At 41.2% G+C, this 18,879-nt stretch overlaps 1 protein-coding gene across 1 annotated transcript in view; it reads right to left on the reverse strand.

Moving 5' to 3' along the window:
- LOC137915210 (A disintegrin and metalloproteinase with thrombospondin motifs 3-like) overlaps window positions 1-18,424 on the reverse strand; it is a 56,513-nt gene extending 38,089 nt beyond the window's left edge. Inside the window, exons 1-3 of the mRNA XM_068758650.1 lie at window positions 18,365-18,424; window positions 18,050-18,071; window positions 14,104-14,531 (exon numbers count right to left, since the gene is read on the reverse strand). Coding sequence (XP_068614751.1) covers window positions 14,104-14,531; window positions 18,050-18,071; window positions 18,365-18,424 — 510 coding nt within the window. The remainder of the gene's footprint in view (window positions 1-14,103; window positions 14,532-18,049; window positions 18,072-18,364) is intronic.
- Window positions 18,425-18,879: the final 455 nt, after the last annotated feature.

Here is an 18,879-nt window from a genome sequence, read left to right on the forward strand (position 1 = left end):
AGTTAACACAACGGTGTAAAACAATCTGAATTGAAAGGCCATCAAAAGCAAAGTATTCCCTGCAGCAGGTTTCACACGCACGGAGTTAACTGAAGTGTGCACCACATTGAATTGCTTTTTTGCTAAAACTTAAATGTAGTTGCTGTTACAAGACCACCGAATTGTGGAAATACAACCAAGCGCTAGCAGCAACTCCCATCATGCCTGAATAAGTGAAAAAAACACATGGGTATCAGATGAGACTGGCAGAACTTTAATTTTAAACAGTCATTTATTAGAGAGCACGTTCCCATGGTCAGAAAATGCTGTCAATATGTGCCTGTGTACATACGGCATTATCACAGCACTCCACAGGAACCGTCCCAGCTCTCAGCCAATCCAGCTCCAGTCACCTCACAGGCCTTATCTCGCTCCGGCCTCTTCACTCACACTCTGCTGGGTTCTGCACATATGGCGCGTTAATATCAAAATGCACACTGAACTCAATTCCAGCTCCCACAGTCCCCAATCACTTTAACACGTTCCCCTGCCTTCTTTTACATGAACTCCTGGCTGGAATCCAATTGAAAATCTTGTTCAAGCATTCATGGCAGTTTGACAAGGTGTGGATGTCTCCCTGTTGGCAACAATAAGCACATTAGCAGGCCAGTCATGTCCAAGTCTGCCTGTAAAATCAAATCAGAAGCGTCCACATGGCTTCAACTTTGAAAAAACTAAAGTTATTACATTGTAGTGCAACTTTCTGACAAATTGTGGTTACAGTGTTGTGTCAATTTGGGTTGTTATATTTGAGAGGGACCAGAATGTCTTGGGGAAAGTATGCCAATCTGGTCATGGTGCTGACAGATGGTCTCATAAATTCTGGATTAATTTTCCTAATGGCTAAAATGTAAAACCTCTGTTTTAAGGGCTCAATCTGAGGAATTTTGAGAAAATTCAATACTAATGGAACATATGATGCATAATAATAACAACTTCACCCTCATAATAATAATTCATTAAAATGTTTTCCTTAGTATATCCCCACCTGTACCTGCAATTGGTGTGTTTTGTAGCCTATGGATAATCCTTTTATATGTAAAGGAGCTCTGCTTCATGGACTCTGCCATATTGCACTGCTCCACATACTTTGTAGACCTTAAATCTTTTGGTGTGTACCTTCCAAAAAACAAAAAACATGATAATGTGACTGACACACACTGGATACACCCTGCTGAGGAAGCTTACACATGTACCCTCTTTATTCATTAAAACAAACTGTGTAGATGTTGCAGGATCTTCACACACTTTGAATAAAACTCGTCAAAACATACAAAACCTGTATTCAAAACACTATTCTATGAAATCTGATTTGTTGTTTCATGTTACTTATTTATCATTTATTCCAGCCCCATCTTCAAATACACAAAGTGAAACAAAAAAATGTGCTTCGCACGGCTACAAGAAAGAAACACGTAAAGTGTTTGTGACAACACAAAAGAAAACAAGAGCAATATCATTCAAACGGAAATAAATGGTGTAAAAAATACTCTGATTTAAATTGCACTTCATATTGGCATCAAAGCTCTACTGCTGGGCTGAATGTGAATCAAAACGCCCAGACGGTCACACACAAACATCTGAATCCTCTTAGATGTTGTTGTTTAGCACTAGTTGCAAAAAATAATAAAAGGCCCGCATTTCTTTCACCACAATATTAGTTCCTGATGTGAAAATTATCACACACTCCAAAAGAAGGCTTTACGGTCAGTGTTTTGCAACTACAAAGTCTCTTTCTAATTTAGTAAGCCAAATCAGACAGTATATTTTAAATTAATATTTTGTTTTGAGTGCATGAACATGGGATGTTGGTTTGCGGCTCACACGGGTCATAAACAACAATCTGACATTTGTCCTTCTGTTCCCAAACAGATAATAGAGGTGTATAAGACAAGCCAGACATTACTCAGGCAGTTGAATCCCAATAAATCTTTGATCGTTTGTGGCAAGCTGCCAACAAACAGAAAAGTGAATATTGATAAGGGACATTTAATAGTGAGAAATTTGATTCACATTCTAAATAAATCAGTAACTGATAACTATGAGCTAAAGGTTGTCAGAGTCGGAAAAAATCTTGTACAGTGAAAGATCGCAAAACAAGAAAGGTTGTTCCAAAGAGAAGAGCAAAAGTGGATATGAGAAAATATTACAAATTCACCATTTATTGGTTACCTTGTCTTTTTAAGGTAAAGACATGCGCAGCAGGGATTTTCTCTTTGCCTTCTGTGCAATTATTTTCTATTTCCAATACACTGCTATGTGGTAATTCATGTATTTAGTTTTATTATACAGTATTAATCATAATTTCCTCATGTTATATTGCTATACGACAGCCCTCTGAACCTAAAAAAAGACATTATGGACCACGTACCATAACACTGAATAGCAGTATCACTTCTGCTTCTGGTGGTGAAACAGAATGTTTTCTTATTGTGTAAATTCAAAGGTGTTTTTTTCCACATCATGTATGCAAGTCAAGACAAAAGGAAAACATATGAATTAGTAGATGATTAATTTCTGAGATAATTTATTAATATTAATTGTTTCTATTTAGCAAACTTGAATAGAGCATTTTTCAGTTTAGCAGGAAAGCTCTAGTGAGCGATACTGGAAGTACACATTTTGGACTGCTAATCTGGGAGTGACACTAATTATAATGATCAGAAAATAATCTGTTTTTAGCAATGGCTTCTTACCATGAGGCATTTCTTAGAGAATAAAAAAACCACACATTGCAAATATAGCAGCTGACATATCAAAGCTCCTCTGGAGGTGAATATTGGATTTCAAGGCTGTGCAGGCAAAATGATTAATGGACAAAGGAAGTATTTCTGTCAGGTTGTCCAGACAGAAATACTGTCTGTTTGGCTGATTGAGGAGCATAAGATGTAATCAGGATGAAGTGGAGGCAAACAATGTGAGGAGTAATGGTCTAACTGTGATCAACAATGCCCTGCAAGTGTCCACTTATAAAGAAATAAGATTATGATAAAATAATAATGCCCACTTATACCCACTGGGAGAATCTCTCCATGCAGGAGACCATTTGATCCCACCATTTTCAGTGAATGATGCTTTTACATAAAAAAAAAAAAAAAACCATGAAGGCTGAAACTTTTGGGAATGAAAATTAGGCCAGCACAGCAAAGTTTTATTTTATTCAGTCAACATTGGTTGTTCCAGCAATCTTTAAGCCTTTTCATCTCAGCCTGAGAGCACAGCTCGTTATAACAGTAGTTTGCTTTCTGTTAGCACAAAAAAAAAAAGGTTCCCATTGTGTTATATGTGAATATGGAGCCGGTGGCCCAGTGGATAGCGCTATTGCCCCACAGCAAGAAGGTCACAGGTTTGAATCAGACTTGCGGCCTTTCTGTGAGGAGCTTGTATGTTCCCACCCCGCGTGTCTGCTTGGGTTCTTTCCGGGTTCTCCGGCTTCCTCCCGCCACCAAAAGTATATAAAATTAGGTGAATTGGTTACGCTAAATTGCCCATAGGTGTGAATGTGTGTGTGAAATAATTGACTGTATTTGTGTGGCCCTGCAATGAACTGGTGGCTCGTCCAGGGTGTGCCCCGCCTCTCGCCCATTGACTGCTGGGATGGGCTCCAGCACGACCCAGTAATGAAGATCAATTTGATAAGATGGAAGTCACATTTTGACTCCCATGATTGCTGCTAAATAGGCCATAAATCTCTTTCCAAGGGACACACCCAAGCAACATTTTGCCTTGCTTTTTTTTTTTTTTTACTGTACTTTCAATTTCAAAATGTGTAAAGGACCAAATTGTTCAGGCCGTGAACTGCGGAGCCTGGTAAAGTTTCCCTGTGACCCACAAGATGGGTGCTGTAGACAAGATGATTGAGGTCTTCATCAACCCAGCATCTGACCTTGATCTACCCTCTGTGGATTATTGCTAGGAATGGGCCACTCCTGCTTCCCAAGATTCATGCGTTCTGATTTTGAAACACATTCCTGAGATCTCTGATTGATTCCACATAATTCTGATTCTGGTTAAATGCGTCCCAGAAAATCCACCAATAACAAAGTTTGTACAAAAAAGGCTAAATATTTTTTTTAATATGTTTGTGAAATAAAATTGAAAGCTTGAAACTGTAAAAACAGCCACTGCTCTTCGGCCATGAGTCAAAATCTCCTGCAAGCACATTTCTGGGCCTTTAGATAATTTAATGACTCTCACAGCTGCATAATTCCTCATAGGATCACAAAGGCTAGTGAGCTGGTCCATCACACCGTTTGAAAGTTTCTTACAAGTGACAAAAAAAAAGGTAACTGGAAGACATAATTTCAAAATAAAGGAAAACTAAAGAATTTGATTACAGAAACCTTGCAAAAGATCCAGCTACTAGTGTTCAACTGTATTTATTTCTTAAATGGGTTTTAATATTTAGGTAGCATCTGTTCTGGATAGCAACAGGAACAATTAACACTGATCTAGACAAATGTTATGATGTATTCATAGCACCTTTATTTCACTTTTAACAAAATAAAATCGACTTTTCTTGTGTCTCGCTGCTGTAGTTTCCTCCATTAACGGCTACAGACAGTATTTCAATGAAACCAACCCAGTAGAAGGAAGTGGCGTCATTTAAAATGGTAAATAAACTGCAATATTTTACAAATAACAGGAAGCAGAAATCAAACGCACCCACCCAAGCCAGTTCTAACTGAGATGTCTGAGCAGAATTAACTTTCTTCTAAAAGGTCACAAACCCAAATAAAATCAAACACATGCTTCAGCCAGTGATTGAAGACAGTGAAAAAGCTCACATAGCACTGATTGCTTAAAGGTCACACATTAAAACCCTTTTTCCACAAGTTAACGCAGTTCCCAAAATCTCTGCGACCGTCTTTGGTGAAAATAGCAAATGGATGCAGGATAGCGTCCCTCTCTTGTCTCAAACAGCTCCGTCAGAAACTCCTCTGAAAATGAAACCGAAAATAAGTTCATAGCGCACTGCTGCACGCTACCATAGTAACCGGTGAGGTAACTTTTGGGAGCAACATGGCTACCGAGATTCAACTACCGTATTTTCACGACCATGGCGCGCACCTTATTATAAGGCGCAACTTCGCGCAACATCAATGAACGCGTCTATTTTCATACAAAAGGCGCACCGGGTTTTAAGGTGCATTAAGTGAAACAAAACGGTCAGATAAGTCAAACTTTATTCAACTTATTCTCAAGATGAAACTCGCCCGGCGTCGCCTCCCTGTCTTGGTGAATGTGTGTTCGCCTTCTGTCATCCAAAGCTCCCAAGCAGCTCACAGTTTGACGCTGAACGGTTGGAGTTCTTTGGTTAACTCGGAGTTTATCATCATCATCATCCCGGGTTAATCCACCCGGGATGATGATGATGATGAACTCCGAGTTAGTTTGCTTCACTTGGGTTTAGACAGTATCGATGAGATCGGCGCGCACAGTCGCAGATCGCAGGAGATGAGTTGCTGCAGGTCTTCTTGCTTCCTCCACTTCCTCCATTGATTCATTAATGCTGGATTCTCTCGCGGCTGCTCTATTCCCGTGTTCTGCTGCGGGACCGACAGCCTCGAGTTGGGAATCCGCTTCGTCAGCATGTCTCTTAACACCGGTACGTATCACTCCGTGAGGCTCCTGACTATAATACTATGTTGAAGGGCAGCACCGGTACGTATCACTCAGCGAGGCTCCTGACTATAATACTATGTTGAAGCGCAGCACCGGTACGTATCCCTCCGTGAGACTCCTGACTATAATACTATGTTGAAGGACAGCACCGGTACGTATCACTCCGCGAGGCTCCTGACCATAATACTATGTTGAAGGACAGCATCGGTACGTATCACTCAGCGAGGCTCCTGACTACGGCAGCCGTAACACTCCGACAGTCCATCTAGCGGTGCGGCTTCATCGCTTACCAAAGTCGTACTGTTACACCCCAAATATCTACCAGTATTCAGTGTCATCCAGTAAAGAGATAATGGCAAGTGTCTGACAGAGAATCTAAACACAACCATCTGAAAATGGATCAACAGTACTGTGTTTCATCAATTTAATATCCCCAACATCAGCAGTGGCCAGGCAGACAGCACTCTTCTGCCAAAAAACACATATGGGATTCAGCTGAAGGGCTCCAGTTTTTCAAAAACAGTCTCTCAGTTTAAACCTCTTAAGGAGGTAGGTATGTACGTGCATTCATTTATAAAAAAAAAAAAAAAAAAAAAGTTGAGGTCGCATGCTGCAAAGTTGAAAAAGGGTCTGAATTCAGCCAGGACACTGCCACCTTTCACCCTCGGTGTTGTTCAAAGGTGTGTTTGCTTTCAAAAATGTGAGCAAACCTTCGTCATCATTACCTGCCATTTTCATCCCCAGCCATTCAAGGAACTTTAACGTGGAAAAAACACACAAGTTAATTTCTTGTTATTTACAGTGGAGGTGGTGGCATTCCTCCATGGGGAGAACTGCAAACCCTCTTTGTGGATGCCTGACAATAACATGTAGACTCTTAAAACAGATTTCTGCATCGCACAAAAAAATCTTCTCTCATTTATGATTTAATAGCATTTCATTCATCTTTTTTTCCCCTTTATTCTTTTATCTATATTATAAAGTAGAGTGTACGAAATTTACATCGATCTTGCTGCTTTTTTAAAGCAAAGTACAAAGTACAATTTCGGTGAACGCGCAGAGCACAGAAGTGTGAAACAGGCTATACTTTGAGAAACAATCTGAGATTTCACTTTCAATCTTTTTGTGCCAAACAGAGCAAACATTTACTGATGGCTTTGAGGAGGTGGCGAGGATTTAGACTTAAAATAAAACCCCATGCCAGTGAATGGCTCTCAATGTCTGCCTCTAACGACAACAGAAAATGTGGCCTCCTCTTATGTTTATATAGGTCATGATTAAAAAAAATTCAACGCAATAAATATAAATGAAAGCACCCCTGAAGTGCATACTGAAATGAACTCGACTGCTGGGGAGAAAACCTGAAGAAATAGCTTGGCTTTGCATATCTTGGTATGGGCCCCCACCTCAAACCATATTCCCAAACAGCTCTGGGGTCAAGTCTCTGCAACAAGTCCTGCTAAGTAAACAAGGAACATTAAGAACTATTAGTGAATAAAACTCTTGTGCCTCACCACACTTCAGTGCAAAGAGGAACTGGCCTGCTTTCTTTTTTTAAATCATGCATTTTCCCCTCTGCAGCAGCTCCAAATATCTCAGGAGCTGTGCATGTCCAGAATGCTCTGTTATGTCTCAAAGGCCATAAGTGTAGGCCAGGGATCATGCATAGCTTTTAGCGAAACATTAGCATATCGTATTTGCTCATTTTGAAACCTTCATGAATCTCAGCTTTGTAAATATTTCCAAAGGGAGCCTTGCTCGTAGGAGTTGCAAGGAGGAGGTGTTGGACTGACAGCGAACGGGAGTGTTTCGGTTCTTTCAACAGGAAGCCCTTTTTCTCTGTTTACACTTGAGTGTCCCACACGCTGCAGACACTGTAGTGCCTCACCCTTTTTGGCTGACAGAGCTGATTATGCAACATGAGACATGTTGTAAAAAAAAAAAAAAGAAAAGTTTAGCACAGCTGCTGACCAAGTACAGGTTAGTATCAACAGCTGGATGTCGATGCGGTTCTGATGTCAGTTCTGGCCGCATCGGTCAGTTGATTCAATGGTCTATCTGCTCTGGACCTCTCCTCGGAAACTCTCCATCATGCAGCTTGGGCTGAGAGGTCTTTGTGGCGGCAGGAGCTCAGTCCAAAAGGACTTGGCTTGGGAACCAGAGCGTGAGTGCGAGACCAGCTTCAGGTGAGTGGAGGGTTCAGGACCAGCATGGACCAAGAAGCCTGAAGTGTGCGCTGGTGGTTGGAGAGATGCAGGTTTGCCTCCTGAGCATTGCTGAGGTGCCCTTGAGCAAGGCACTGAACCCCAGAGGTTGCTCTCTTGGTGCTGCTATGTGGCTTTCCCTCCACTTGATCATCTCTCTATAAAATTGCAAGTCAAGGATGAATAAGAATTTCCCCTTCAGGATAAATAAAGGGAACTTTCTTCTTCTTCTTCTGTTCAATAAGGTAAAAGCAGGTACTTCATGGCACAGAGTTGCTTGTACTTCACTTTACAGCTGACAGTGTGCTTGAGGGCAAATGTTCCATGATCAAAATGGTTGGAGGGCAGCAAGTCAAACTAATGTCCATGCTAATATTGGATAGTAATGGAATGGCAATAAGAGATATAAAGATATTCTTATCTTTTTCACTGCGGTAGGGCGATGGTGGTGCAGTGGTTGAGAGGGTGGTCCTATGATCGAGAGGTTGGCGGTTCGATTCCCGGTTCAGGCACGGGCACAGCTCGAATAAATGACTAGAGTATTACAGGTACTTAGATTGTTTTCAGTCAAAACCATCTTCGTAATTCTCCAAAGGGATTCTATATTACTCAAAAGACTGCTTCTGTGAAAGATCACTGAGGACATAACCTTCATGTGAGCAAAGGCCATAAATCAAATAAAGGCATTATGCATTACGTAAATAAGTATCCTCATGCATCTGACTTTGTGCAATGGAAACACTCAAAAAATATGGCTTTAAATACTGTCTAATTAAAATGTTCAGAATAATTTGAAGTCTTAACCAATATGACAAAAAACAAAAACAAAACAAGAACGTCGGGAATTACTGAAGTATCTGCTTGATTTACTCAAGTATCTGCTTGCAAACAAGTCTGAATGTCATGTGACCCTGACAAATGCATCTCTGCCTCATTTACAAGCAGACAGAAAACAGAGCTGAGCACTGATAAGTTTCATCATTTATTGATCCAGTTTTCTCAAAAATAAAACCCCCTGTAACATGGAGGCCGTCTCCCACTCAGGCCAGTAAAGCGCCCTAACTTCACCCCCCACAGTGATGCTGCTGTTGCTGCAGAAAAGGACGTACCTGCCTCATTAAACATTTTGCAGTCATGCTGCCTGCTCCAGCAAATTCTTGTAGGCAACAGCCTGGCTATAATTAAGAGACAGTTAAACACACACCTAGCAGGGCTAAGGCTACCACTTCAGATCAAAGACCGCTGGCTCCCAACAGCAGGCTTTAAAATAAATAAATAAATAAATACCAGCAACCACTAGTTTGGTGAGCTTTTGATCTTGAGTCATATAATCATGCGTGCTCTGAGAATATTAGAAAATATAACCATGTTCTGTAGTAGATCAACCAGAAGACCGAACAGCACAGGCAGAAATGATAGAATAATTCATGTTATCATGTTTGATTATTTAGTTATTTACTTATTGGTACTCATTGAATTTTGCACCCAAAATACCCCTGAAGGAGGAGATTGTTATTCTAGCTCCAATTTCATGCCCCAGTTTTTTTTTTTTTTTATTATTATTTATTTATTACTTTGCACGACTTCAATTTATTTTATGTCCCAAAGCACTGTGTCTTAACATTAAATTAAGTTGTCTTGTCTTGTTACATTCTCATTTTATGCTTTCTTATCCAAAATGTGTAGCTTATCATTAAATGGGGCACTAATGCCTCACCGTAAAAGACTTCCTGTTGTGATGTTGACCTTTCAGAACAAACATGCTTCCATTGATAGAAAGTGAAAATGAACAGAGAATAACAAAAAGCTTTTGACTATGTGCACAGTCAATCTGCACACGGATAAACATAAAATGTATAATTATTTTTAATATTAAATCAAGTAATTATCTGAAGCAATTGTGCTAAATTTAACACTAGATTAGCATTTGTTTTAGCACAATAACAAGCAGGTCAGGTTACACTGACCGAGATTTTATTTCAGAGCTTTCTTTTTATATCTTTTTACAATCCAACAGATCATTTCCTGTTGTCCTGTTGGGATGTTGACAGCTTAAACAAATGCTTCCGGCAGTAGACGGTGCAGAGAAAAAATGGCCATGAGATTCTGATTTCGTATGCGACGTAAAAGCAAAAAACAAAACAGTTTTTGCAAGGTTTAAAGGAACAATTTAAAGGAACAACTTCTGAGAGGAGCTCAGGCTGCAGTGTGATATCACACAGTGTTGTATGCAGCCGTCTTTTCAAATCCACCCTCCAAACGGGCAGTGACGGACCCTTTGATGGCTGTTGGCGTCTTCAAAGTGACATCCGGCCACAACAGTATTTATAAGAAGGACTCCAACATCCTGTGCGGCCCCCTCTCAGTCTCCTGTGAGCTGCAACTATAAATGTCTTGGAAAGACTGAATCTGTCCAAGTGATGAACTGCTTCCTACTCCAACTAAAGGAAATGGCTACAGGTAAAACCTCCAGAGCAGAGGAGTGACTTCAAGGTCATTATCTTTTTTTTTCCCAAAATTGGTTTAAAATGCCAATGTATTACTGTCCCCTTATTTTTAATCACATTGAAGAGTTCATTGCTCAATTCAGCAAGAATAAAGTACAAACACAAGGGACTGAATGCGGATTAGATGTTCATTCCACATTATCTAGATCCTGAACACACGACTCTTACCATCAAAAGGTGACCCATGATGATGTTGACCGATCCGGACCCGGACACAACTATCAACTATCGAGCAGAACATCCTGAACTATAAATGATGTTTGATCATACGTCTCCAATTCGGTTTCTCAATCCTGTCCTACAGACCCTCTTGGCCTGCATGTTTCACGTGTTTTCGAAGCACAACTACTGAATTAAATAACATTCATTTCCAAAACCATAAAAGCAGTGGACTACAGGGAAAGAGGGAAAAGACATGCACAGCTGCTAGCTTCTGAGCAGCTTGGCCACTCGCCCCGCCAGTAGTCACCGTGTCAGCATGACATTCCAATTAATTTTGCTTTGTCACTTTCTGGTGGGATCCAGCCTTCATGAGCTTTTGCTGTGTGGATAGCTGGCTCGCTCTTTGGAAAGACTGGATTTAAGCACCTCCTCCACCCACGCTCACGCGTCAGCCATGTCTCACTTATATAAAGCATTTTTTTAAGACGTCTAGTGCATTTTTGACAATACAAAACATAAATGCATGGTTGATGCACAATAAAGCTGCAAAAAATAGATGTATTTATCAACATTTTATAAATCTAGAGCAGAAGGACCCCAAAGAATTCCCGGGGATTTGGCCAAAGACTGGAAAGCAATACACAGGAACGTTGTGAATATTGAGGAGCTGCAGTGTTTAGTCGTAGGTATACTTAAAATGTACCTGAAACTTTCCCTTTGGTCCATTCACTGGGGAGTGGGGTGGGGTGGGGAGTGGGGTGGGGTGGGGGGGGGGGGGGGGTTCTTTTTCTTAACCTACCGTGACTGGTAAGATAGACCAGAAACCCACACAATATTAAGGACAACTGCATACAACTTAGCTGCTTCTTTGCTGGCTACACTATGAAATGACTGAGAACGTACTTTGGTGTCACATGAGCACCATGATGCAATGACTGTGGTCTGGAGTGCAGACAATTAACGTGTGACTGGAATGGCAGAAAAATTCAATTGAAGGCAAAACACTCAGGAAACTTAATTAAAAGAACCATAAACATTGAAATGTTTTGTAAGACGTCCTCTATGGAGCTCTGGCTAGGTCACAAAATACAAATATATTGTTGTTTTTTTTACTTTTTTTAGTTATTCATCTGCTGGAGGAATAATGTGGGATGACGATTCAAGATGAGCGGTTTACCAGGAAGTTCCAGAGCCTGTTTCATGGGATATTTAAAGACAGGAAAAGGCTTGTTTACTACTTCGTGAATCATTTGGAGCGATGCCACGTTTCTCATGCCTCCCTCAGTCCAAAGGTACTCGTGCCTGGGAAAAAAATATTGACTTTTTTGGGGGGATTTAGATTCAGAAGATATCATTCTTGTTAAGATTGAGGAAGAAGAAAAGGGTCACTTTATTTTTGTCTGGATCTTATTAAACACTTTCAATGTAAATTATGATATGAGCTTCGTTAAGAACTTCCTTAATTCATCTTCTGAACCGTTTAGTCTGCTACCGGTTCGCGGGTTGTGCTGGAGCCTATCACAGCAGTCTACAGGCGAGAGGCGGGGTACACTCTATCAGACAGACAATCATTCACACACACACTCATGGACAATTTAGTGTAACCAATTCACCTAATTTCCATGTTTTTGGTGGTGGGGGGAAGCTGGAGAACCCGGAGAGAACCCGCACAGAAACTGGGAGAACGTGCAAACTCCCCACAGGAAAACCCCAAGTCAGATTCGAACCTGTGACCTTCATGCTGTGAGGGAACAGCGCTATCACTGCGCCACTGTGCTGCCTCGAAATAGCAATTCATTTGTAAAATCATTTTAATTCTGTCTCCAGAGGGGCTAGATGCATTTAGTCTCAATTTTATGGACAGAAAATGTACATTTTAATTGAAATGACTTATTATTCTTTAGATACATTTAGAAAATGATTATGTAATACTTATTTGTTTTCTTTTTATATTTTTATCAATGCCATTACATTACAGTAGCAAAAACATCTGACTACTGATTTATCTTTTCAGATCATATTCAAGCACCTGCAAACATTAATGAGTTAATATTATACATTTGTGTAACCCTCCACTGACCAACAGCACAATCAAAACCCAACAAAGGATCCTTCTCTACATGCACTTTCTAGCACAGAGAAAATAAAGCACATCCTTGACACTTTTTTCAAGTCATCCTGAAGAGAAATTCTTCCTTTTCATGTGATGAAGGCCTGGCTGAATTTGATTTTGCATAAAGTTATAAAAAAAAATTATACATTTACAAATCCACAACCAATGCAATCTGAAAGCCCACTGGTCTAGCACAGCGGCAATGAAAGAGTCGATATCAAATGAATGACATTGAAGATATTTGATTAAAGGCTGGTGTTATTTTATGTTTTTATAATTCACAAACATTACTCAGAAGAAATTAAAATCAACCATGACTTTCAACTTGCTGATGAGGGTTGTCGTCTGTTGTGTCACGTGCTTGTGTTTTCACATTTCAGTTCAGCATTTCCTGTTTTACTTTGTTGCTCATTACAGACTACTTCCTGTCAAACCCAAGTTTCACCTGTTTCTTAATTTCATTCCTTTTCTTTGCACATGCATCCCTACACTATGTACCAGATAATTTTTGTCATTGCTACAAGTCATTTTTGTCAAACTGGAGAAACCGTCCCTGAACCGTCCCTGAACAGAAGAGGAGGATTAAGACACCATCTAACAGCAACATACAATGCCATATTGACTTCTGCCCCCAAAATCCACAACCCCCAGCGACACTTGGGTGCAGCTCAACAAAACAGCTCACCTGAGGGTGGGCGGGACAATGACTACTTTATGAATGTCAATGACTCTAATCGACACTTATTGTCCTGGTTGTTTCTGTCCTTTGTTTGTTTTCTGGTCCAACAGATGCATAAGCATCTAAAATCTCTACCTGTCATTTAGAACTGAAGAAGTCTCTGGGATGAGGTGAAACATCTTCAACCAAACATGAACAATCCAGTTGATGCTTTTTTTTATCTTCTTGACCTGCATGACTGAGAATCTACACTGACGTACTTTATTCTGTTCCCTCAGCCTGTAAACTTCTTTTCCATTAATGTCTTGAATCTGAATGTCTATCATGAGGTATGAAATACAGCACATCGTTTGTGTTGTGATGCCTTCAAAGTGAACGCCAAAGAAGTTCAGAAGGTCTTCGGCTTCATTTTAGCCTATCCCTTGATTGCAAGGATGTTCCGTCAACTCCTGGGAATTTCTGGAGCAGGTCATTCCCCAATTGCTGCTCAAGTGTTTTACGGGTGGCGATGGGGAACATGGGACTGCAAACTTTGGTTGAGCACAAAGGGAACTTGTGTTTTATGTTTGTCTGTCTGCCTGCCTAAAGAATATCTGCATGAACAACGTGTTGTAAAAATGCTGAATGCTGACGCGAAGAAAGGATCAGCTCGGGAGTTATAGACATCTTGTGTCCACTCATGTCAGACAATAAGGTCATGAAACGTTTGTAATGACAAATGCGATGCCAGAGAGGTTAGGAGAGTAAGGAGCTTTATGGTTGAGGAAGACTTACCAGTCCATCGCAGTTGTTTATGGCAACCGTGGCCCCAGGGACATCAGTAATGTCACCAACAAAGGTGCAATCTGTCGTTAAAAGCTCACGGCGCAGTGTCGTCTCCATCCCAGTATTGGGTTCAGTCCAGTTGACGCCTGCACCGGCATCAACACTGACATTCCTGAAGCCTTCAATGTCATCGTGCCACTCCACTATCGCACTTGGCGCCACCAGCCTGTTGTTTGGGCGCAAGCGGAGGTGGAACTCTTTCCCAAAGGCAGTGATGTTGAAAAAAAGTTTATGTTCGGGGTCTTCAGACGGAAGCGCCTCCCTCTTAACGCGTCGTTTGTGATTGGCAGAGATCAGGTGTGACAGGTAGTGACCATGAGCGTCTGTGCTGAATGGAGTCACTAATCCATATTCCTTCAGTCGGCTCCTCAGGTGGTCTGAAAAACAACAATGAGGATGAGAGCTTTTTTTCTTTCCGGACAACAAGAAGCAGTAATAAAAAAATAAAATAAATACAAATGCAATACTACACATTTTTTCAGTCCCATTTTATTCCAAATTTAAAGTGGTGTGGATGTAATCCTCTGAACCCTGTAGCTCTATGCACCAAAGCACCACAGGTCTGTGCTTGTATTTTGAATAAATATGTAAATGTCCATCACAAGCATCTAGAGTGAGAAAAAATGTCTTTAAATATCTGTCTGAACAACAGTTCCACACCCAATGTAATTGAATTTACAATCACAAAACTGGAGTGAGGGGATAATTGCTGTTTGGTGTGAATAAACTAATATTGCTAATGCATAATATTTACTTACCCATTTTTGTAAACAGATTAACTGAGAAATCATTTCAGGGTAAAAAGGTAACATCAAATCACAGTCATCATTTAAAGTATTCAAAAGATTTAATTTTCCTTGGAGGCATACTGTAGTTGTAAAGCTACAAAGGTTTGTTTCTCCGTCATAAAAGCTAAACCAGAAATTTAGTGCAACTGTACACACAAGTACAGCCTGCAAGGTATTTTATTTTTATATGAGTGTGTAATATTATTAGCGTTTGACATTTATTTAAGCTCTACTCCGCATCGCATCTTTTTAGAATCAGTGTTATATGTTCTGTCAATCAGTTGGTCATTGAAAGGAATAAAGAGGACAACAGAGAAGAATAAGCATCATCTCGGAATAACAAAACCTTGTAATTATCTTGTAGGTTTTGACCAAAAAAACATTTAAACTGGTGGCTCTGGTTAAACTAATTACACGTCTGAGGAAATGTCAAATGGCTACAAACCACAGTGTGCTCACGCTGATAAAACGTAAAGCATGCAGAGATCATTCATCCAACCCCGAGTCCCTTGATCACGTTGACTTTTGTAACGCAGAAAAGGAAACAGCCGGTGCTTCTGTCTGACCTTCAAAATGAGAAACCGCAGGCATGTGTCCAGTACCAACACACAACACACCAAAGGATTTCTTTACTAGGTGAATACCTCATGGGTAACACGTTTACCCTTTCTGTAAACATGAATGACACACAGTGGTTTGATACCGATACGTGAAAAGGCTGTCAAACATGTGCAGGACTGATCACATACCTCTCCCCTGTTTGATTTTTTTTTTTGCAATAATAGTGCTGTGAAAAACATTCAAGGGGGAAAAACAAAAGTATAGAATCTAAAGGGAGTCCACTTAGGAAGACACATAAGGAGTATTTAAAGAGTGAGCCTCACTGCTTAATCTGCAGGAAGTACAGGGTAGAATAAGAATAAGAGTCACTCTGATGAAAGGAAGAAAAATATGTCTCTTTCATTCATTTTCTTGACCGCTTTATCCGAAATCCAGGTCGCAGGTGTTGCTTGAGCCTTTCCCAACAGTCTATGGGTGAGCGGTGGATCTCCAGATTCCTTCCACCACCAAAAGCACGCAGCTTTGGTGAAATGGATTCACTAAATTGTCCAGGTGTGTGTGTGTGTGCGTGTGTCTATGTGTGGACCTGCAATGAGCTGGCGACTTGTTCAGGGATTTCTCTATTGTAGTTTATTCAGCCTTAAACTCAGGTGCATTTTGAGCTTTTCTCAAGCATATAACATAATTACTTGTCATTTTAGTTATAATCCTTTAGGGATAAAACCTCACTTTGATACTGGTGAGTAACACTTTCAATACAATAGCTAATTAATGATTGTTCATCTCGCCATTATGTCTCTAAAGTATTTTTGGTAGTAGCAGAGTAATTCATTCCCATGTTGGATTTCAATCGCTTGCATCGCTCAAATCCTGTCCCAGTTCCAATTTTGTTTCGCAAACTTCCATTAAAGCTGGACTAAAAGCTAAAGCTGTACTTCTGGTGTCGCTCAGATTAAGTAACTGCATGCTCAATGAGTGGATGTGGCATTAAGCCACACATGCTGTTGGCATGGTAACCAGGTTTTGGCAAATGCCAAAACACACACGCAGAAACACACGTGCGTGTTAGGCGTGCTGACCCTCCAACACGACACCAAGGACAGCAATACAGACAAACCCAAAGGTCCGGCAGCCTCTCATTGGAAATAACTAGATGTGACTTAACGTTGTGTTCATGCAGGACCTGATTGTGAGTAGAAGACTGAATATGTTATGTCATCCACCAACACAAACAGATTTAGACAAGTGAAAGGAATATTTACTTTGAACAGTCTTCTGTAGGCTTAGAATTGTGATGCCATGTGGGAGGTATGCTCCTGAAGGGATATGCAAGTTTAACTTAAGCCCCAAATAGTGAACAATGAGTAGAATGAAATGAATGAAAAGGAAAAGTCGACTTTCCGAGGAAACAATTGGCTGAAAGAGCTGGAATCCCCCCCTTCACTGTTCAATATCATGTTATCATATGATGATATCAGTTGGAGCCATGTTCCTCGTCATTTAGAGCAAAAGCTGATTCATGTTAATCTGCAAGGGGTGAGATCTGGCAGCATTTAGAGTCGAGACTTTTGGTTATTCTAAAAGGTCATCCAATTGAAGGCACATATTTCAGTGTGCCTTAGAAAGAAAGAAAAGGCCTGCACACTTTCAAAGCTCCTTTCAAAATCTCTCTCTCATTTTTATTTTAAAAATCTATTACGCAAATGACACTTTCTGTCAAGGTAAAACCACAAGAAGAGAAAAGTTTAAAGGGAAGCGTTACACCAGTGACTTCTGCAGTCACTGACGTATTAAAACTGAACATTAAACAATGAAGAGAGCCTATTAGAATAAAAGACGGCTTATAGAAGACCTGTTGCGGGAGATGTTGAGCGCCTTCACCCTGCGAATAATATAATTACAGTGCAAATAGTAGCATAGTGATTTAAGATTCGTTAATCTTACCATTACTTTCACCGCAGTGTCATTCTCGGGGATCATGCAACAGTGAAAATGTAAAACGAGTGCATACAAGTGGTTCTTGGATGAGCAGAAGAAAAGTCAAAGGTGAAACGAGAAGCCACATTAAATGGGAGATTTTACGGTTTTACAATTCTGATAATGGTCCAAGCAAAGCAAAACAAGTGGCAAATTACAGATCACAAAACCAAATGGTTGCTGCCATCTCGCCGTTTGAGGTCCCCCGGGTCGACAGCGGCTGGTGCAAAAGGATCCAGCGTGGACACTGTTGCAGCTCACTTGTGGCTTAACCCCAGAATGGATAACAGATGTGTAGCATTTAGAAGTGGAATTCTCTTTCCTGTTTAACAAAGCCCTTCAAGCAGTTTGCTTGTGTAATGTAAGTGAGTATTGGAGGACTGTGTGTGCTTAGGGGCGAATGGGGGGGGGGGGGTCCTCACACACAAACTCCCCCCCCCCCCACTGTGATCTCAGTGCACCAAGGTTGCCCTGCGTTTTCTGTCAGTGTCTGGAGGCAAATCACTTCCACTTTCTCACATCTTTCATCAATCAATATGCAGGGGGGGGGGGGGGTAAACAGAACTTACCCTCTCTATCTGCTCCACCAGCCTGTAAGGGGAGAGAAAGGGGCTCGTTACATGCGGCACAAGGCAGAAAGCAACGCGGACTGAGCCGCTTGTCAAATTGCAACAACAAAAAGTGCCTTTACTTGACGCGTCTTGCGTAAGAGGCTAAAGACATGCGTGTGGCGGGCCAACGTGTATTTCACAGAGGACTCAGTGCGCGCTTTAACGGAGCGTCGTGAACGCAGCATTAACGGGAGCCGTCAGAGTTCACGTTACGCGCACATCGAGTTCGCAAATTATATTGAAGAGAAGATGAAGCGGTATTTAAACACTTACCTTGTCAGCTGAGGTCAAAACAAACCCTAAAAGTAGCAACGCTAGTGACGGGACAGTCATCACGAGTCCGGTACGATAAAGAACAACTTTATCTCAACGTTTAAAAACAGATAATCAACTAAAGCGAGCAATAAATCGAAGGCACCTCCCGGCTCATTCAAAAAGTCATCAAAGCAGACGTGAAGACATGCGCTCCTGTCTGGTTCCAAAGAAAAACTTCAATCAAGTGCGTTTCAGTGTCATTGGAGACGAGACGCGACACTTCTGTCAGTTCAGTGTTTTGTCTGTTTGACTAAGAAAGTTTCCGGAGGAGTCGGTAGGACGTCCCGGCCGCCGCTGGCCGGACAGAGCTGCAGTGTGTCTGTGGACTCCTTGCAACCTGGCGCTGCGCTCCCGTGGCTAATAAACGGTAAGACCAGCCCTGCGTGACGTCACCGCACGTCGAGCCCGAACACATGGAGGGCCTGAACCTCCCCCCCCCCCCCCCCCCCCCCCACGCTTCATCCCAGGACAGG

Source organism: Brachionichthys hirsutus, unplaced genomic scaffold (assembly GCF_040956055.1).
Source record: "Brachionichthys hirsutus isolate HB-005 unplaced genomic scaffold, CSIRO-AGI_Bhir_v1 contig_714, whole genome shotgun sequence".
NCBI lineage: Eukaryota > Metazoa > Chordata > Actinopteri > Lophiiformes > Brachionichthyidae > Brachionichthys > Brachionichthys hirsutus.